Source organism: Hyperolius riggenbachi, chromosome 2, assembly GCF_040937935.1.
Source record: "Hyperolius riggenbachi isolate aHypRig1 chromosome 2, aHypRig1.pri, whole genome shotgun sequence".
In the NCBI taxonomy this organism is placed as follows: Eukaryota; Metazoa; Chordata; class Amphibia; order Anura; family Hyperoliidae; genus Hyperolius; species Hyperolius riggenbachi.
The window spans coordinates 194,837,775-194,860,127 of record NC_090647.1 but is presented as its reverse complement, the minus strand read 5'-3'; the positions used below and the strand labels follow the sequence as shown (position 1 = coordinate 194,860,127).

The 22,353-nt window shown below is 40.3% G+C and overlaps 1 protein-coding gene across 3 annotated transcripts in view; it reads left to right on the top strand.

The window, feature by feature from the left end:
• UGGT2 (UDP-glucose glycoprotein glucosyltransferase 2) overlaps positions 1–22,353 on the top strand; it is a 379,277-nt gene that overhangs the window by 177,796 nt on the left and 179,128 nt on the right. For all 3 annotated transcript variants that reach the window (XM_068267932.1, XM_068267930.1, XM_068267931.1), the window contains exons 17-19: positions 3,016–3,180; positions 7,989–8,112; positions 13,567–13,665. In XM_068267932.1, coding sequence (XP_068124033.1) covers positions 3,016–3,180; positions 7,989–8,112; positions 13,567–13,665 — 388 coding nt within the window. The remainder of the gene's footprint in view (positions 1–3,015; positions 3,181–7,988; positions 8,113–13,566; positions 13,666–22,353) is intronic.

The following is a 22,353-nucleotide window of genomic DNA, read 5'->3' as shown; positions in this document are numbered from 1 at the left end:
GGGTGATCAGGACACAGGACAGTTGGAACTGTGTCTCCTGCTCCTTGTCACCTCCTTTCAACCAAAAAGATGGCTGCCCCCATGACAAACATGGCAGCCCCCATGAATCACAAACATTTGCCTGTTCTTTTAAAACAAGGTGGGTAAGAGATATTACCTATCTATTCTAATTAACATAACTAATGTAACTTGATGACAGTAAGTTTGTTTAGGCTGAAGTTCCCCTTTAAAAGAAAACATCCATATCCCTCTCAGTTAAAAGAATACTTAAGTCAAAAATAAAAAATGATTTTTACTCACCTAGGGCATCCCTCAGCCCCCTGAAGCTGTATCGTGCCCTCGCAGCCTCGCTCCGATCCTCCTGTCCCCGCCGGCGGCTACTTCCGGGTTCGGCGACAGCCGCCGACAGGCTGGGAACGCGAGTGATTCTCCGCGTTCCCAGCCACTATATCACCCTCTATGCTGCTATAGCGTATATGTTATACGCTATAGCAGCATAGAGGGTGATATAGCGGCTGGGAACGCGGAGAATCGCTGCCGTTCCCAGCCTGTCGGCAGCTGTCGCCAAACTCTGAAGTAGCCGCCGGCGGGGACAGGAGGATCGGAGCGAGGCTGCGAGGGCACGATACAGCTTCAGGGGGCTGAGGGATGCCCCAGGTGAGTAAAAATCATTTTTTATTTTTGACTTAAGTATTCCTTTAAGGTTCCCTTTAAAGCATACCTGAACTGAACAATAAAAGTCATAATAAACATCCACATGTCATACTTATCCTCCTCGTAGTCTGCTCATCAATCTCTTTCTCCTCTCCCATGTCCTGCTTGTCCACTAAGATCGATGGAATTCTTCAAATTGCATTTTAAAAATGATGACCCTGTAATAGCTTCTGGGTTACCAGTAATATCACTCGAGCCATAGGAAAACATGGACATTACCTTACATATAAGTTGTCTGTTCAGTTATAACTGACAGCAATTGATATTGTGAAAAAGGGCTCTAAGGCTTTTAGCTTTTGACTAAATTTTGTCATATCTGGAAGAAATTTGCAAGTGTCATGTTTTTTTTGTTTTTTTTTTATATAATTGCACTCTGTTCAGGTTAACTTTAAAGGACAACTGTAGCAAGAGGGCTATGGAGGCTGCCATATTTATTTATTTTTAAGCAATACCGGTTTCCTGGCTTTCATGCTGATCCTCTACCTCTAATACTTTTAGCCATAGACCCTAAACAAGCATGCAGCAGATCCGGTGTTTCTGACATTGTCAGATCTGACAAGATTAGCTGCATGCTTGTTTCTGGTGTTATGCAGACACTACTGCAGCCAAATAGACCAGCAGGGCTGCCAGGCAACTGATATTGTTTAAAAGGAAATAAATATGGCGCCCATCTTATGCACTCCAGTGGATCTACTAGCCGCTGGATTGCAGAATACAATTACAGTGGTAGAGTGACTGATAGGTCTCTTGCTTGTTTGGGCGGAATGGGCTGTTGAGAGGTGTAGTTGGGGCCTTATTGGGCCATAGCCTGTATTAGTCTGCCTCTCCCAGAGTCCCTTGCCCATGATAGCAAAAGGTGCCTTGTGCTACTCCGCTAGAAGGGTTTAACTATTGAATTCCTGTGTATGACCTTGCTGGCCTCTTGACCTTGCTATTGGATTGCCACTTCGACTGACTTTGGAACTAGTCTCGACCTGATACTGCCTCATCCTTTGGTACTGTTGTTTTCTGATCTACCGTGTATGACCCTTTGACCAAAATTGGATTGTCTACATTTTTAGATTCTTTACCATGCTTTCCTGACCACCCGTTACTGACCTGCACTGTCTTACTTTCCCGCCTGTACCTGCCTAATGGGGTTCTGTTGGTACCTCTGTCTTGCACACTTCAGTTCCTATACCTTGTGCATATTAAGGCCTGGGTGAAACCGGGTGCTGGGTAAATGCACTTTGTCATCCCTCGGCTGACCGGGGACAGGCCACACAGGGTGAAGACTGACGAGTATATTGGGGCATAGGATCTGAAATAAGACGGTGGATCCAGCAGGGCTCGCAATAAATTGCTGCTTATAGTCAATTCTATGCATCTAAAACTGTGTACACATGCTAGATGGTTATCGGTCAAGGCCTGTCGTGGCGCACTATCCACTTTCCACCCACTACCCTTCATAGCAACAGAGCACTGTGCTAGCTTGGAGGCTAGCGATGCTTGAGAGATCAAGTCCCAATATCAGTGGGTGACAAAATGTGAAGATGTGTATTCATCTTAAGCAGTGGTAGAATGCTTCACTATAGGAAGTGCAAACAAGCTAAAGGAAAACAAAAGGTTTGTGTTAAGGTTCATTGAATTACAGTACTTCTTAACCATTCTCGTTCAAATGATGTGATACAACTGAAAATGTTTCCGTTGTTATTCAAATGTAATGGAAAACAAAAGTTTGCTTTCTTAAAACAGAAAGAATTTGCGATAATTCAGGTTGGAGTGAGCTCTGAGATGTCTCCCAGTGCATCACTGCTGAATATATGCAAATTAACCATTGTTACCCTTAGAAGCTAAACACACCTCCAGAACCGCTGGAATGCAATGATGTGTCAGCTTGTTCATTTGTACAGAGCCATAATAATCCAACATGCATACAGACTGTTTCGGATTGGTTGATCCTCATCAATGCATGGCATAGATTAATTTGGCTCTATGGAGTAGAACGCTTGAAACGCCCAGAGGTACAGACTAACCAGCAAGCTTGTGGTGAACCAGAACTCATTGGAGTGTGTAAGGGGCTACAATGGTCCTAAAAGCCCCCTTACTAAAATGTTATTCAAATGTAAGATGCATTGAAACTCTGCAGTTTTACAGTAATGTCTTATTTCATGATAAATTTAGAATGCTAATAATTAAGTTATACATGCTACAGTCTCTCAGTGCCCAGACATTTAACGGCCATGTCTCCTGTTATTAGTGCAGTTCATGTCACAGTCATATTAATTCTGCCTTGGACTGTTGTGCTTCTGATTTAAACAGGCAGGAGCAACCTTTTATAAGAAGAGTGGCCTGGGTCCATTGCCTCAAGCTCTGTTTAATGGTGTGCCCTTTAACACTGAAGAGATGGATGTGGAAGAGATGGAGACAGCTATTCTGCAGAGGATCATAGATGCCACAGGCTTCTTCCAGAGGGCAGTGTTCATGGTGAGCGTATCACTCAGAAAGCATATGAGACAGATATGTCATCCTAACTCTTATTTAAAGCTTTGTTTACATGATGTACAGCCTGTCATTTCTTGCAGCAATAGTGAGAGCGAGTGATTTCTCTGCATTACGTTTATGCTGTGCTTTGTCCCTCCATAGAGGAGACTCAAGTTCAGAGAAATATGTAGTAAGATACAAGATACAAATAAGTCATGCAAAGCTAACGTTGACAATAAAGACGCAAAAGCTTAGCTATATCAATGATTTTGTTCTGTAAACTGATTTAATGTACCTGCTAAATACACCAAAGGCAGCAAAAACAGTTCTGTGACATGGAGAGCATACAGAGAGCTTTCCAGTATTTCTTATTTTTAAGCAGTGAGACAAAATGGTAGCTTTTAAAGTGAACCCTAAGTGCAAATAAACTGATTAGATAAACAATTGTATCTATCCTCCTACTCCTACAAATAAATATTTTTCTTTAGATATTACATGGTTTTATTTTATATTAAAACATTTACAAAGTAGATTTAATGTTTGTCTATGCTCAATGGAAGTCTCTCAAATGTTAAAATACATGAAACATTGACCTTTGTCTATCTATCTGGGCCCTCAGAAGTTGTATTCTGCCAGGAAAACTTTTATGGCTGTAATCCCTTATCAGTGAGGGTTGCGCTATAATCTGGCAAGGATTCATCAAGAGAAAAGCAGTTAACTCTTTCAGGCAGTAAAATAAAATTAACGGCATGGATATCGACTTATTTGGCACTTCACAAACACATGCGTATCTCATCATGTCACACGTCGCCTCAGCTACACCTTCACATACACTGTCAGTAAAGATGCAGGAGACACCACCTATATTATTATAGCTACATATATTATCATTCACTTACCAAGTCGCATACATTTTAACAAATAGAAAAGTATATTGATTTCCATTTGATGTAGTTTTTTACCATCTTGCACTGGACAATTTACACGTGCAACAAAAGTGTAAAGTTAACATTACTGTATAGAGCATGTCTATATTGCTAATGCACTTTAAATCCGTTTAATAATTCAGCTGCTGGTACATTTCACTCTTGGAATAAATAAGTGATGGTGAATTTATGAAGTGGCACAAAGTCTTAAATACTTAAAATTCAAAATGAACAAATAGAGCAAAACTGCTACAAGAATAAAAAAACAGCATCTCAGAGAGTATGCATGAGATTCTCAGATGAGAACTCTCTCTATGCTAGGACAGATAGAGTAAGCATTCTGAGTTCAAAGGCCTTCTTTCTTTCCAATCCATTGAAGCAACTGATTTAACTAGAGAAGCACTTTTAGTTTACATTCCTGGAGTTCACCTTTAAAGCGGAAGGAAACCCAGCATTTCTACTTTGCTCTAATAGATTATTTACAGCATATTATATACAACCAGCATTTTTTTTTTATTACTAGAACTGCATTCAAAGGGTTAACACAAGCTTTAGAAACTTCCCTTCCAGCAGAGCTAGCCGTTTCCGAAATTTTACATAATGTTATTTAGGGCTCGTCTCCACTAGTGCGGCGTGCGTCTCGGGGGTTCCGGTCGAATCGCTCCTGCAAGCGATTCCGCCGCGGCGCCGTCATCCCCTATGGCAGAGTTTCCCCGTGCGAATCATGTGCGGGGAAACTCTGCAGAATCGCCGGCGAAACCGCCCTAGTGGAAACGAGCCATTAGTGTTTAATTGTATCAAGTCAGGAATGTAAACAAAGCCATCTCTCACACCACGTGGTCTCACAAAGACAGTGAGACAAGCATAAATTCTTTCTGATTAAGTTAGAGGATGAATAAAGCAGTTATAAATAAAATGCAAAGTCAGCTCTCAGAGTAAAATTTGTGTATTTTAGAAATGTGTAATTTCTAAATGAATAATAATACTTATGTATGGCATGGCATACCGTATGGCATGTAAAAAGTAGAAAAACATGTTTTTATTGAATATGATGTCAGGGTTTTATACCGCTTTAATCTTAGACCTTTGAGAGTGGATCTGCTGAAGCATCATCCATCAGAACATTTATGTAGAAGGTACAATAAATAGCAAGGCTACATTCACAGTGGCCATTGCGATGTGTTCCCTGTAGTAGCAAGAACACAGTGGATCGGGAAATTGGCACTGCACGTTATCCCTGCATTGTCACATACAGTGAATGCGTACAGTCAGTGAAAAGTATGCTTCACTGTAACAGTCTTGCAGTAATGCACTGCATACAGTGCATTATGATGCAGCAAACATTATACCACAACGCGTCTGCCGTACTGTGAATGTCGTATTGGTGTACAAAGAGTCCATCCACCACACTGCAATGCACGGTGAACATGGCATTAAAGGAAAGCAGAGATGAACGCTTTGGCACAAAATAAACATATCCCCCCGATAGATTTTACAAAATAAATGTTATACCTGGTATTTTCACTGCTCTGGTGTGCTGGTTTTTGTGTTTTTTTTACTAAAACTCCATGCAAAACCCAGTACATCAGAAAAGCATATTATTTAGTGGGCTCTGTGCAAAATGAAATCACCATTTCTAAAAAAAAAAAAACAAAAAAAAAAAAAAACCCTCTTGTGACTAACAAATATAGATAAAAAAAAAAAGTTTTTAATTATACACTTACATTAGCAGCTCCTCCCATCTCATCACAGCTCTCTGTGATGCTGCAAATATACAGAAAGGGGAAAGCAGAGCCAGAAGGGGGCAGGCTTGGGCTTGAAAATACATCAGAGAAGACAGACTCCGCTATAATGATTCCTGAGCAAAGCCAGATTGAATGCTCAGTTGGGGATTTTATCAGGGCTGATTACAAGCAGTTTTTATGTAAGGGCATGGTCACAGTCCCTGGGATGGAGATATTGCAGAATCTACCGCATATTTTCATCCATTTAAAAATATATATACATATACAATTTTTATTAATAAGTCCTTTATAATTTGTATTTTGTAGTTTTATATTTTTCTATCTGCTTGTTAATGCATTATAAATGTGATATTTGTATTCTGACTGTGGGCATTAGTGCAGAATTTCGGGCAGCATCAGCGCAGGTCTGTTTGACAGGCTTAACCTGATCTACGCTATAAATTAATTGCACCCCCGCCACCACCCGTCGCTACAAGCGCGCTTATTGAATTGACATGCTGCGGACACCATATTTGTTTATCTTGCAGTTGCTTAGCAATAAGCGACGGATCTCCTGTCGCGTAAAGCGTGCTTTTAAAATTTAGAAAGAAAAATTAAATCCTTGCGCCCACCGTAGGGGCCAGTTTGGCTTCACGGCGATGGTTGCTGGGTTATTGGACGCGTATATACTTGCGTCTCCTGCGCCATTGCGTCAGCTGGTGAAGGTATGGAATGCTGAAACTCGTCATAACGCAATAGACGCAGGCCAGCTGCCGTTTGTTTGCCGAATCCCGGGACCCGCTGGCGCTTTGGGTCTTTTGGTTCCCCCTCACTACTGGCCACAGTGCGGAGGCGATCTTGGTGGTGATACCAACTGTGGATTTCGGTGATGTACACTTTTTAGTGTGATATGCCTTGTTCTTACATAAACATTGTGCGTTTTATTCTATTTTTTAAAGAAGCGAAATATTAAAAAAGGTAATGCACCAGAGAGCGCTCCTTTCTTTTTTCCCTGATTACAAGCAGGCTGAGCAGTGAAGGATGTAACAGAGCAGGGTAGGTGTTTTCTATAATGTCCCCACTGATATATATGTTAAAATACATGAGGGTGCTTCGACTCTGGTTCACTTTAATAGTTTTGAAAAGAGGTTGAATGAAGCTAACTACCTACATTTCAGTAATAGTAAATTGATAATGTAGGGATTGTTTCCGACTCTATATGGAACAAATTGCTTTATGAGAGTTAATGTGCCTTATCAGCGTTAACGTGTCTCATCAGAGTTAGCATGCCTTATCAGAGTAGCATAGCGAGTGCTACGAACTTATGCCTGCTAATTGGCAATGACGAGAGCTCCACTTGTCCTGCCCCGAGCCCCTGCGGGTCCAATCATTTAAAGGACATTATCCCCGCACTTTGATTTGCCCAACATGCTGTCTGTCAAGTTTCCTGTCAAGCGACAGGAAGCATTTGGGCCAATCAAAGTGTGGGGATAATGTCCTTTAAAGTGATTGGACCCGCAGGGCCTCGGGGTAGGGCGAGTGGAGCTCTTGTCATTGCCAATTAGAAGGCATACGTTTGTAGTGCTCGCTATACTACTCTGATAAGCCACATTAACTCTGATAAGGCATGCTAAGCGTGCAGTAAGGGGAGCTATAGTGTTAGCGAATCAACCCCGTTGTTCCATCACCACATATACCATGACCTGGCCACACCTGTGAACTCAATGGCACTGCTTGCTGCAGCTTTCCCGCACTTGTGCTTAGGTTGTAGTCTATGGGAGCACAGCAAAAATCACATAGTTAGGGCGGTACTATGCAATTAAGCAATGCAGTTTGAAGCCCCGCCCCATCTCCTGAAATTCACAATTGTGCCACCCATAACGATGACTGCATGACAAATCATGCCAGATCGCTTCGGAAATAATGTTTGGAAATGGCTGCAAATCCTGTTTAGAATCTCATCATGTTTGTAAAAGCAAACACAGTTTGCAGTTGGAAAGGGCTCTAAAGGGTTGTTCACCTGCATCTGGAATAACTGGAATTACTCGGGGCCGCTGGATTATTCTGTTTCCTCTAATAACACTAGCTAAACTTAAATAGACTCTTTTTAAACATGACTATATAACTCACACTTGGTTTATTTCCCTGTATTTTTCTATAGGGTTTGTTAAATGAGAATGCTGATGCTGTGGATTTCCTTATGGATCAACCCAACATTGTAGCTCGGCTGAATCCCACTATTCTAACCAGTGAAAAGACATATGTTAACTTTATTTCCAGATCAGGTACAATAAATGTCATTATCGTCCGTTTCATCAGGCTGACACACACTGAGTTGACACAGCTCATATCATCTTTTTTAAGAAGAAATTATGTTTTCTCAAGAGGTTTCCCATTTAAAGGTTTATAGCTTTATAAACTGTTGTTTATATTTTCATTATTTCAGTTTTAGAATTTTACGATTAACGTTTAATACAGGGTGCCGCCATGCTATTCATTTTGCAAAGTCTCTTGGATTTTTGCATAACAATGGACAGAAGTAGCTGATTGATTGGATTTACACCTGACAATTATGTGGACATTTATTTGACTGAAAAATTCCTTAGTTTAATTGCTTTCATTGTAGTTTAATCATTCAGCAATCGGTTGGCTGGCTTATTTTCAGGCTACATTGCTTAGAGCATCCACCACTGGCTTGACATATCAGACATTACCTGTGATTTTTATTATGTGAGGGAAAAGATACAGGAGGTGTTTGAAGGGTTATGAAATTATTATTTATTTGTATATATACAGAATCGAATGACACAGACCTGAAAAGAAAACACTTTTTCTTGAGCAAATCTTGTCTTTTCTTCCTTATGGCAGTACACAAATGAGCTTTGAGGCCATGTGCATAGTATTCTTAGCTGTCTGTCCATGAGGAACCCAATGCAGTGGGATACTACTGTCGGGCAGCACCAGCGGGAGGGGGGCTTGCCCATGTTATAGAGCTCCTCTATGAAGTGTGGGGCAGCCCAGCAGATGCATTAGAGAGGACTAGCAGCAGCCAGCCCAGTGAGAGCGAGTCACTCACCTCGCCGCTCTCCTCCAGTAACAAGGGGGAAGGGGAAGCCTCTGGCCACCTATATGACAAAGGGGGAATAATCTGTCCAGCTATACTACAAAGGGGGGGGGGGAGGGAAGCATCTGGCCACCTATACTACAAGGGGGGAGTGAGGAAGCATCTGACTTTGGGCAGACGGGCCAGCAGTCAGGAAGCAGTACAAGAACAGAAGTGCCACAAATACGGGTCATTATGAAACAGATCACACTGGCCTGTAAGTAAACAAACCATCATCTGCAATATACCAATATACCAAACATACATTGACTTGCCAGCTGCTGCTGAATGCTTTGTCTGAGCCTTCCCTGCCTGATTTATTGCCCATTCTCAATCTCTCCACTGTGACATGTGACAGGTGACACGTCTCCTTTCCTCCTCCTCTCTTTTCACTTTCCTTCCCATCCCACTCTCCCTCTCTTATCCTTTCCATGTTGTGCTCTGTTTCTGTCTTTTCTCCCTACTCTCTCCCCCATCTTGCTGCCTATCTTCCTCTGTCCTTTCCTCTACCGTTGTGCTCTCTCTCCCTCGCTATTCCTTCTTTCCCATCTCTATCCTTTCCTTCTCTTTCGCTCGTCGTCTTTCCTCTCTCTACCCTTTCCTCTCTCTCTTTTTCCTTTTGACTGTCCTCACAGGAACTTATAATCCAATTATCCTACCATAGTCTAATGTTTACCATATTATTATGCATTTATATAGTGTGGACATCTTCCACAACACTTTAGAGTGCATAGTCATGTCACATACTGCTCTGAGAGGAGCTCACAATTGGTTATGTAGTGTGTGCAGGAACACATGAGCTGGTGGGGGGGGGGGGATTGTTGACTGTTGGCCTAGGGCGGTAAAAAGTTCGGCCTTGAAAGTGGTATACATCTTTTTGCCTGCCACAGGCTTAAAGAGAATCTGTATTGTTAAAATCGCACAAAAGTAAACATACCAGTGCGTTAGGGGACATCTCCTATTACCCTCTGTCACAATTTCGCCGCTCCTCGCCGCAATAAAAATGGTTAAAAACAGTTTTTAAAAGTTTGTTTATAAACAAACAAAATGGCCACCAAAACAGGAAGTAGGTTGATGTACAGTATGTCCATACATAGAAAATACATCCATACACAAGCAGGCTGTATACACCCTTCCTTTTGAATCTCAAGAGATCATTTGTGTGTTTCTTTCCCCCTGCAGCTATCTTCCACTGAAGTGTCAGGCTGTTTCTTCCTGCAGAGTGCAGACAGCTCTGCCTGTATGTAATTCCTCAGTATGTGAAAGCCCAGCCAGCTCAGAGGAGGATTTATCCAGCTTGTAAAAGATAAGAAAGAAGAGAAAAGCTGCTCTAATCTAAATAACACACAGGCAGTGTGCAGAGAGGGGCCTGGAAGGGGGAGTTCATAGCAGAACCACAACACTGAAGAACTTGGCAGCCTTCCAGACACAGGCTGACAAGTCTGACAAGAGAGAGATAAGTTGATTTATTACAGAGACAGTGATAGTACAAAGTGCTGCAGTAAGCCAGAACACATTAGAATAGCTTTAGGAACTTGTAGGATGATAAAAAACAGGATGCAATTTTTGTTACGGAGTCTCTTTAAATTTGCTGAATGGAAGAATTAGGCAGCCCAACTGCAGTGTTAGACATGTTAAAGCACACGTGAGCTGAGCGGATTATGGAGACTGACATATGTTTTTCCTTTTAAAGAATGCAAATTGCCTGGCTGTTCTGTTGTTCCTCTGCCTCTAATAGTTTTATCAATAGACCCTGAACAAGCATACAGATCAGGTGCTCTGACTAGATTAGCTGCATGCTTGTTTCATGTGATTCAGACACTACTGCACACAAGCAGATGAGCAGGACTTACAGGCAACTGGTATTTTTTAAAAGGAAATAAATATGGCAGGCCCCATATGCCTCACACTTTATGTTCCATTTAAGGTAAGCCATTCACAAACCCAATTCACATTTATACCACTGAAAGCAAACCAGGGACAGTTTCATTACTTTCATTACTTCATGTGTTTTTAGGCAAAAGTGGATAAAGGTTTTTTTAGTTTTTTTTTTATATGTTTTATTGGTCTCTACTACTACTATTCAGACTGGAGATATTTTCTTGCTATATTCTCCAACAAAATTTCCCATAAAAATTGTTTTCTAAGTTTGGAGAAATCTAAAAAACATTTTACAAGCACTCTTAAATCACCTCATCCTAAGTCGGTTGTTTGAGAGCCCTAGGTTTAGGCACAGGCACTTTGCTGAACTGCCTGCTTCAGCTGTGTAGCAGCGATTTAGAGGACTGAAACTTAAGCAGGCATTATCTTGGTTCTGTGATTAGGCACCTAAAAAGTTTTTGGAATCGGCTGTAGATTGGGTCCAGGAGCTGATGGCAAAAGCACAAATGACGTTGACAAAAGAGGAATCTTCATTAAAGCTGAGCAGCTATTAGGCGGTCTTAATTTGCACTGTAATGAATACCACAATGCTCCTGAACGTGCTAAAACATTTGATCAGTATGTTGCATGGCTTTGTTCAGACTATACAACTATTCCTAAATGCTTGTAACAACCCTTCAATTGTACATATTATAAATAACAAGTATGTCAGGTAAGCTTTTTTAAGTGTTTTTTAAGCATATACAAATGCTTTGTTTTTAACAAGTTTTGCTCAGCATTATGTGTGAGCAGTGAGATGTATAAACTGCGTTCTGCATCCACTGCCCTCCTTCCTCACATAGATAAGGTATAGTAAGTGCTAATTAACCTTCCCAGCGTTCAATTTCCCCAGGATTTCTGTGCAAACAGTGATAAAATTTATTTTTAAAACTTTTTTTTCCCTGTAACTTGCCAAAATGTGTCAAGCAAGGGTCTAGTATACAGTGCAGGAGAGTATTGATGTGTATGCATGTTTATACTGTTCACAGCATGTTTTTTTGAACGGACATTTCTGTCCATACCGCTAGGGAGGTTAACATATTCATGGGACATTTAGGGAAGCCTGGAAGTTTCTGGCCACTCAGAGGTATATTCAGAAATGCTTGCTGAAAGCTGGAGAAAAAAAGCTTGAGGCATATGACAAGCAATTGCAAAAACTTGAATTTGCATATTTGTGAGTGCCCAGTTTAAACATCCAAAGCATGGATGGCACTGATAAAAATCCACTAAGCATACATTTCAGAACTGTTTTACACTTAAATGTCTCTGCTATGCATTTCAATGTAGTTTACTGTAGAACAATACCATACTTAAAGCAAATCTGAACTGAAAATAAATGTATCAGATTATTGTATGTGCAGAAACAATTGTACAGAAAACCTTCCTGCAGTCTCACAATCCTTCTTTCAATTGAAAGAGTTACCTTTGAACACTGAAATCTGTTCAGCAGCCATTTCAGTGTGACCTATAATCTGGTTCGTTCTCTTGCCAAAAAAAGAAATCATGACATTTTTTAAACTTTTTAACTCTCTTTTGTTATCTTCTGAATCCATAAAATTAAAGCTGTGTACACATGCTAGATGACCTTGGCTGAGGCAGCTGATTATGACCGCCTCTACCAAGGATCCAGCACAGTGTACAGCAGCCCGAGCCGTTGATCAGTGACCACATGGTGCCATTAATTTCAACTCTTGACTTCCTCATTTTGGCCCTGTGTCCTGGCCAACCTGAAATTGTCTCCCCTGTGTGCTCCCAAGGAGATGGAGGGGGGGGATGGTAAAGAGCTATTGCACACATTTACATTGATTGTTGCAGCAAACCAAGTTTTGCATACGTATCACCATTACACATTAACCTCCCTATTGATTGTTATACATGTCAATACAAAACAGTACTGACGTGCACACACGTTAATACTCTCCTGCCCTGTATACTAGACCCTTGCTTGATAAATTTTGGCAAGTTACAAGAACAAAAAAGTTATGAAAATAAATTAGATCACTCTATGCACAGAAATCCTGGGGAAATACAACGCCAGGGAGGTTAAATAAGATTTACTTAGAAATCTGGTTGAATATCAATCAAAACACTGCCACTGCTAACATTCAATATAATACACAGCTATGCAGCCACAGATCACACTCCTTTATTCACTACACGATTTCCATGTTCAAATTACATGAAAATTACATAAAATATAATGATGTATATCGGTCAGAGATGGTCAGCGAGAGGCAAATAATCCCTGCTTACATGTGGATTTCATACAAACTATATGCAGCTGGGAACTGGGCCAATTAAATTCAGCAGGAAGATTTGATGGGATCATTTTCAAGCTGTATACATTTTGCATTAATTCTGCATGCAAGCCAGAATGATTTGCAGCTCAGATGATCTCTAATGACCACCTTTACCAACCTACATTATATGTCTCCAAACTGTCCTACACTCTATAGATTCTCCCTCCAAACATCATCTGCATACCTTCCAATTACCAATGTCTGCCTGCCCAACGTTTCCCATTCTCTGACCTGTGCTGTGCCCAAAAGGCACATATTTACTTTTTATATTCGTTTTGGTTTTATATTGATTGTTAGAATTCAATGTTGTTAATTATGACAAATGCTTGCACAGATACTGTTTAAAATTACCTATTTTACTTCCCATTCCCTAAAGCTACTAAAGTGCTAACAATATATTTCTTTTCATCTTCCAGCTAAATATAGCTTGCAAGATTTTGAAGTGTTCTCATACCTGGATTCACAGGACAAAAGTTCAGTTGTTGCTGAGAACATGAAATATGTAACAAAAGAAGGTAATTTTTCTTTCGCAATCTATTTTTTACTCTTTATGTATCAACACAAGAAGCTTCTTTCGCAAGTACCAGTTAAAGCAGAATGACCTCAAATTATGCTTTTTTGTATCTATGGCCCCTGTTGATTGTGATCTATGTAGTAGTATTGTTCAGGGTATATTCAGCCTTGTACATAAACAGAATCCACTTGTTTAATGTAGGTGTTATTTAATCCTGAATCGAGGTTACAGTCTTTAAGCATTCTGTTTGTTTGTCAGTAAAGATTTATTGGAAAAAAACAACAAAATAGCTAGGTTCTTCACTTACAAAGCAGTAGAGAAGCAATTGGTGAGTGGAGCTGACAGCATATTTTTCTGGTGTAAATCCCCCACCCTGCCTATTGGTAGGCAATATCTTGTCTGTATAAGCAGATGATCAGGAACCTAGCACAGGTGTCCAGCCTTTTTTTTTTTTTTTAAATGAAGGATAAAGAAAATAACAAAAATCTGTAGGGAAGCAAAATAAAAAATATCAGGGACTTCTAAAGGGTTTATTCTGTATTGAAGATGAATCCGAAAGATGTACTGTATATTCTGGCGTATAAGACTACTTTTTAACCCAGGAAAATCTTCTTAAAAGTCGGGGGTCGTCTTATATGGTGGGTGCTGAAACTTCTGAGCCGGACTGGAGAATCTGCGGTTGCCGCGCACGGTGGGGGGAGCTCAAAAACGTTTGCGGCCACATCCCCACCGTATGCGGCGACAGTATGAAAGCAGCAAAGGTAGTGCTGTACAAGTATGGTAGAAGAAAATCCTCTCACCAGGATTCCTGGAAAGAAGTGACTTAACACGGTCCCGATGACGAGGTGAGGGGGGGCACCTCACTGGGAAGGTGTAAGTAAAAGGTGGAGCAAGCTACAGGCATCCAGGACACTTGGGGTATGGAAGAAAAGAGAACGGTTCCCAGAAAAACATGCCCCTTTCACCCATCTAGCTTGTCCTTGTATCCTATTACCATACTGCCTTCTCTGCCTCTCAGATCTCACTCCTGAGGGCTGCAGTGAAGCGGCGCAGGCACGCATGTGCGAGATCTGAGAGGCAGAGAAGGAGGTATTAGTATACAAGGGCGGGCCAGGCAGGTGAAAGAAGCATGTTTGAACTACAGCTCTAATAGTTTTGGAGACAGGGATAGCTGATCAATACAAGCAGGCTTTGTATACAACAACCAGCCAATCGCCAGTAAGGTACATCACTTGCCGTGATTGGCTGGTTGGTGTATACTGGGTGCCACATACAATACAGCACCAATATCTGTACCTGTTTATACAGTATATATATATATATACCAATACATACAGCACAGAATACTAATGTCCAAGTGTCAAGAGGGGTAGTCTTTTTTATAAGGCGAGTATATCCTAAAATGTATATTTTAACTGGAAAGGTTGGGGGTCATCTTATACGCCGGAATATACAATATATAGGATTTTTTCTTTGTTTCTTATAACATAAAAAAAAAAGTAAAAGTACCGTAAAACAAAGCAGTATTCTTTTCATATGTTTGTGGCCCCGCACAACTTATGTCTCAGTTATTTACATTGAAGTGGGTTTACAGTATAAATGTACAGTGGAACCTTGGTTTGCAAGCATAATTCGTTCCGGAAACATGCTTTTAATCCATGCTTGCACTCTAAGATCAGAGCGAACTTCCCCATTAGAATTAATAAAAACTCAGTTGATTCCTTTCACAATCTAAAAAAAGTTATAATAAAATAGTTTAAAATAAAAATGTAAACAAGACTATCACTATAACTAACAGTATCATTGTCATCTGTTGGCTCACCACAACCTCTTTTTTTTTTTTTTTTTTTTTTTGTATTTTTTTTTTCTTTGAGTGGCTTTAACATGGAACTTATCCAATGACAGTTGCTTTTGAGAATTTCATGGAAATTTGACTTTGCACAGTCTCTACACTCAGATTATGTGCAATCCTGAAGGAAGAAGAATTATCTGCTCAGTTGTGATCACATGACGCATGTATACTTTTTTGCTTGTATATCAAGATGTTGCATGTATATCAAGTCAAAATTTCACAAACATTTTTGCTTGTATTGAAAAGCACTCTTAAGCAAAGTTACTCTCAATCCAAGGTTTTACTGTACATGATTGAAATGTACACCTTTTCAATAATAAAAAAAAAAAAAACATTGTTTAAAGAGAACCCGAGGTGGGTTTGAAGAATGCTATTAGGACACAGAGGCTGGTTCTGCATACTATCACCAGCCTCTGTGTCTGTACTGTGTCCCCACTTGCTCTCCCCCCTGCACTCTGCTGTCCCCCATAAAAAACCCACCATGCTAGCGACATGCAGCATGTTGCTAGCTGGCTGTTTACCTTATGTCTGGCATTCACCACCGCTCCCTCGCCTCCTCTATAGCGCCAAACTCTCCCCCCCCCCCCCCCCCCCAGAAACAAAATGGCCAATCCTTTCCCTTCCTAAGTAATTGGGTGGAATGGGTCTTCCCAACTGAGCAGAATGGTGGAGTGGTCCAACACTAAATCAGACAAAATAGGTAGAGGTTGAGAATAAGCTAGCAGGATGGGATGCCTTAACATTGGATCAGTCTGATTGGATAAGACTAGGAGGAAATAAAATAATCCACTAATGGCTGCAACTAGGAAATGCCTTAAAGAGACTCCGTAACAAAAATTGCATTCTGTTTTTTATCATCCTACAAGTTCAAAAAGCTATTCTAATGTGTTCTGGCTTACTGCAGCACTTTATACTATCACTGTCTCTGTAATAAATCAATGTATCTTTCCCCTGTCAGACTTGTCGGCCTGTATCTGGAAGGCTGCCAAGTTCTTCAGTGTTGTGGTTCTGCTATGAACTCCCCCTTCCAGGCCCCTCTATGCACACTGCCTGTGTGTTATTTAGGATTAGAGCAGCTTCTCTCTTCTCTCTTATCTTTTACCAGCTGGATAAATCGTCCTCTGAGCTGGCTGGGCTTTCACATACTGAAGAATTACAGACAAGGGCAAAGCTGTTTGCAGGGAGAAACAAGCAGCCTGAAACTTCAGTGCATGAGAACAGGGGGGAAAGAAACACACAAATGATCTCTTGAGATTCAAAAGGAAGGGTGTATACAGCCTGCTTGTGTATGGATGTATTTTCTATGTGTGGACATACTGTACATCAACCTACTTCCTGTTTTGGTGGCCATTTTGTTTGTTTATAAACAAACTTTTTAAAACTGTTTTTAACCACTTTTAATGCGGGGAGGAGCGGCGAAATTGTGACAGAGGGTAATAGGAGATGTCCCCTAACGCACTGGTATGTTTACTTTTGTGCGATTTTAACGATACAGATTCTCTTTAAGTGGCAGGCTCCTGCTAGCAGTCTGGTGTCCTACCCAGGCTGGTTGAAGCCCTCCTTTCTTATGATTCTACTTTCTCTCTCTTTGATAACATCCCCAGTTCTCCATAACTACCTAACAGGTGGGTGTCTGAGGGTTCGGGAGTTCAATCAGAATAGCTTTAGTATATTCATGTCTGACATGAAGCTGCTGAGAAATGATTTTCAACTATCTGACAATATTTTCAGGTGCATCATTTTCTGGGATCCTTGTGGGTCCAATGTAACTGGGTCAATCCCCTTACATATTTTGAGAACCTGGTCTTAGTTGAAGGCACCCATAGACATATTATCTCATTGCTTTATCAAGTGTTGCTTATGTCCTCTTGGAAGGGGAAAGTACAATTACAAATTAAGTGGGAGAGAGATCCTGCAAAGTCACTTGACATTGAGCAATGGCAAAAAAATTCACCCTGAATCAAAAGGGATCCTTGAGCGCCAATACCCAAGAATTAAGATATATAATTCTTTCAAGATGGTTATGCTGGTGGTGTGGATCTGCTAATGGGACTCTTATACATATTTTTGGGCCGTGCCAATCAGTCAAACCTAATTGGAGACCAGTCCATCAGTCCATCCCGTCTACAGCAGGGTAACCACACAATAACGGTTATTGTTTACCTTGGTCTCCACGACCACCACACCAGTGGAGAGCCTCTCTCTCCCCAATTGGTGCACTGTTGCTGACAGGCTCTCTGAGGGGAAGGTCCTACCCCTATCTAGTTTGGTGGGTGGCGATTTACAGTCGCGTAGTTGCGACTTCCCATTGGGGAATAGGTATTCCACCCAACGGCGGCTGATTGGCCGCTTGCAGTGGTGGCCACTTCCGGTTTCCTGGCAATGGAACGCAACAGCGTTCAGGAAGTGATCTGACGAAGGGGGAGTGTGCGGCATAGTTAATGTTATTGGAGGAAACGCCGCTCTACCCCACCGATGGATAGTTGTGCTGGACCAGGTTAGCAAGACCTCAGAAACACTTCGACAAAAGGAAGGTCCGCACCAATTCACCACGAATCCTCTTTATTGTCAGGACATGTCCTGTATTAAAACATCGAATCTCAAGCTGACATGTTTCGGACCTACTGGTCCTTAATCATAGCTATGATTAAGGACCAGTAGGTCCGAAACATGTCAGCTTGAGATTCGATGTTTTAATACAGGACATGTCCTGACAATAAAGAGGATTCGTGGTGAATTGGTGCGGACCTTCCTTTTGTCGATGTGCGGCATAGTTGTTCCACCGGATTCCACTTTCAAAGTAAGTCATTTACACTATTTAAGGGTACACTTTTTGGGGGCTCATTGTCCTGATTAAGCGCCTCACTTAGAGGTGCGAAACAGCTGTCTACCATCTTTGCTGCTTGTTTCTCCTTTTCGATATGTTGATTGTGCCCTACAACTGTGATGGATTTTTATCTTTTTTGAATAAATTGGTGTTTTATATGGATGTGCCGGTCTGCTTTTCTCTCTACTGAACCATAGTTAAAGAGAATCTGTATTGTTAAAATCGCACAAAAGTAAACATACCAGTGCGTTAGGGGACATCTCCTATTACCCTCTGACACAATTTCGCCGCTCCTCGCCGCATTAAAAGTGGTTAAAAACAGTTTTAAAAAGTTTGTTTATAAACAAACAAAATGGCCACCAAAACAGGAAGTAGGTTGATGTACACTATGTCCACACATAGAAAATACATCCATACACAAGCAGGCTGTATACAGCCTTCCTTTTGAATCTCAAGAGATCATTTGTGTGTTTCTTTCCCCCTGTTCTCATGCACTGAAGTTTCAGGCTGCTCGTTTCTTCCTGCAAACAGCTTTGCCCTTGTCTGTAATTCTTCAGTATGTGAAAGCCCAGCCAGCTCAGAGGACAATTTATCCAGCTTGTAAAAGAGAAGAGAGAAGCTGCTCTAATCCTAAATAGCACACAGGCAGTGTGCATAGAGGGGCCTGGAAGGGGGAGTTCATAGCAGAACCACAACACTGAAGAACTTGTCAGCCTTCCAGACACAGGCCGACAAGTCTGACAGGGGAAACATACATTGATTTATTGCAGAGACAGTGATAGTATAAAGTGCTGCAGTAAGCCAGAACACATTAGAACAGCTTTTTGAACTTGTAGAATGATAAAAAACAGGATGCAATTTTTGTTACGGAGTCTCTTTAAGTAAATGGACTGGGAAGAATTGGGAAGGAAAAAAAGGAAGGAAAGGTAGGAAAAAAGAAAAAAAATATGCTTTGGCAAATATTATAATTGAAACAATGGCTTCAATTCATCAAAGGGTGTTCGATAACAAAACCCCAGTCCTTAAAATACCGCATTCGGTATTTTACACTTCACTGTGCTAATTCATCAATATTTTCCCATGTGTGGTAGAGGTTCGTTAAGTTACCGAACTACTAGGCTTCAATTCATCAAAGGCTGTTCGATAACAGCAGAGTGGTGCAGAGCAGCTTGGAATGTCGGTGTGTTGTTACAAGCTGATAACAATAGAAGGCATCCAGACATCCCTTTAGATGTAAAGGTGTTATAGTTACTGTTATTTATACTGCCTCTGCTGCTCTGAATCTGTCGATCAGTCTTTCTTAACATTTTATTTATTTGCCACAACGTAGATGAACTTCCTGGAGACATTACAAATGCCATGCTTGGTGATTTCACCACCAGCATCTTTGCATTATCAAACAGGGCCTGAAAGGGTTACACCACCGAAGGGAATCTGGGGATATATTTTGACCCGTTCTCTCTGCTCACTGCTTGGGGGGTCTGAAAGCTTGTGTGGAGAAGCCTGTGTGACCTATCAGCGGCACTTGCAGGAGAACAGGGGCTGTTTCTATTGGCTGCCTGCTCCTGCTAATCATGAAAACATTCACACAGAAGGCTTTCGAAGCCTGTAACGACAGGGGAGAGCTTGAGATAAACACCGAATGTGTTAGCGAATGTGGGAACCTTGATGAATTAACATTTGTTGAGCACATGTCGGTAATTTATCTCATTGCTGTGTCATTTCAGCTTCTCATTCGGTAACAGCTTTGATGAATTAACATTTTCTAAAGTGCTTCGTTAAGTCAGCTGTTTTCAGCATTACCGAATGCGGTAATGCTTGATGAATTGAAGCCAATGTGTTATACTAAGAGCAGCGATAATTCAAATACATTTCATTAATCACCCTGTATACCAACAAAACAAGAGAACTATTACAATTCTTAACAAACATTGGAACATTTTATTGGGTGGTGAACCCATGAGAATTGTATTTGTGCAAAATTGAATATGTGCACCTAAACACACATTCATTACTTAATTCATGAGTTGCACTTATTCAGATAAATAACTAAATTTAAAAAAATTACCCTTGCTGTAGTTTTTCAAATACATTACAGTAGGCAAGAATAACATGGTGAATTACAGTATATAATACAAAATAAAAATTGTTAAATTATAGACTTTATAGGTTTATTAGGTTTATTTTACTTGTGGCTGTGGCTTTTGCCATTTACATTAAATGAGTCTGTTAGTTTTTTCCATTTCCAGAACCCCACATTTTAGATTTGTACTGTTTGTACTCTTAATATATACAATATCTCACCTTTGTGAGAAGTTTAATACACTTTAATATATTTTTAAAGTGTATTACATTTTCTATATATGTGTGTGAAGGCTCCTATTTAATGAATACGTTTTCTCTCAGGGGATAATTTTTCATCTTCTGATAGAAAACCTCCATTGATGCGTCTCCCATTGACTTGCTTTTTTTCGCCCCTTTCAAAGCTGTCTCTATATGGACAGCATCATCGTTTTTATTTATCTACCTGTATTGTTTCAGGATTGTTTTATATTGCTTTCCAAATACGGTACTTACAGTAACTTGTAATACAGGCCACGATTATGGCTTTTGGATTGTAAAGCATGGTGGGCCTTTCTAATCCTAATCTTAATGCATCCTGATTGCACTGCAAGGACAGAGGAGGAGACATGTCAGTTTACAGCCTGTTTCATTTAATCTCAAAGCAACTTTGAACTCGCCAGCTACAAGTTCTAAATAATGAATATGTGTATGGCTCCCTTTCATATTTCTTTTTTGAAACATTTAATTTTATTTGGTACTGAGCATAGTAAAATAGTGAACAGACATACACTATACTTTCCTTTCAAAGCAAATCATACATTTTATGTTTGCATGCATAGACTGCATTGATTTCAGTATAATGGTATTATTTAGTAACGAAGCAGTGTACATTAGTAAAACACAACAAGGCTAGAGTTTGCGTGAGGTGACTTTTGTTAGGTAGTGAAGCTGCGGGTCTGTGTCCTAGGAAGCTTGTGGGAGGGCGGTGACATCTGTAATGTGCAAACTGTGCAGGCAGAGGAATAGGATGAACAGACGTATGCGTGATGCATATTAATGGAGGACAATATGAGCTATAGCCCCTAAACAAGAAAACAGCAGTGTTTTCCTTTGTTATGGCGCAGCACAATAGCATTTTGTTGTTCTTATTTTTGGTTTATTTATTTTACAATTTTTATGTTTAAATCTGGTAAATAGAAACCATTAATATGATGAAATTTACACACCAAAATGTATAGTTTGTGAAAATTGTGTATCAACACATTAAGGCCTCAGTCTCACTTCAAAATAATAATAATTAAAAAAAAAATTATATAAATAAGATCATACCTGTTTGTTTTTTTCGATGCACTGTTTGTGTTGTGTTAAAATACATTATTTTAATCTGCAGACATGCATGTTTTAGCATATGAGCTTGCATGATATGCAATGGAAAATGCATGTACACAAAAAGGAACCATAAGTGACATGTGACAAGATAAGGTAGAGGTGTATGCACAGTGGCAAGCAAATAAATAAATATGCTGTGTTACTTTTCTTATTTCTCTGCCTGAAAGAGTTAGTATTCAGCTGTGAAAGTGCTAATATTCAGTTATGAAAGAGTTAATATTCAGCTGACAGTTTCACTCCAGTCAGGATCCAATTAGACTATAGCATACCTTGCTGATAAGGAGTTACAGCTATAAAACACTTTCTATTGTTCATATAGTTTAGCTTTTTGAGAAACGGGACAGAGTTTCATTGAGACTAAACAACAAACCTACTTTTTTACGTTTTTAAACATAACATAAAACGTTGAGATATCTAAAAGACTTTTTAGGAGTAGGAGGATAGATGCAATTGTTTATCTCATCAGTGTATTTTCACTTAAAGAGGAACTTCAGCCTAAACAAACATAAGTTACATTAGTTATGTTAATTAAAATAGATGGGTAATATAATCTCTTA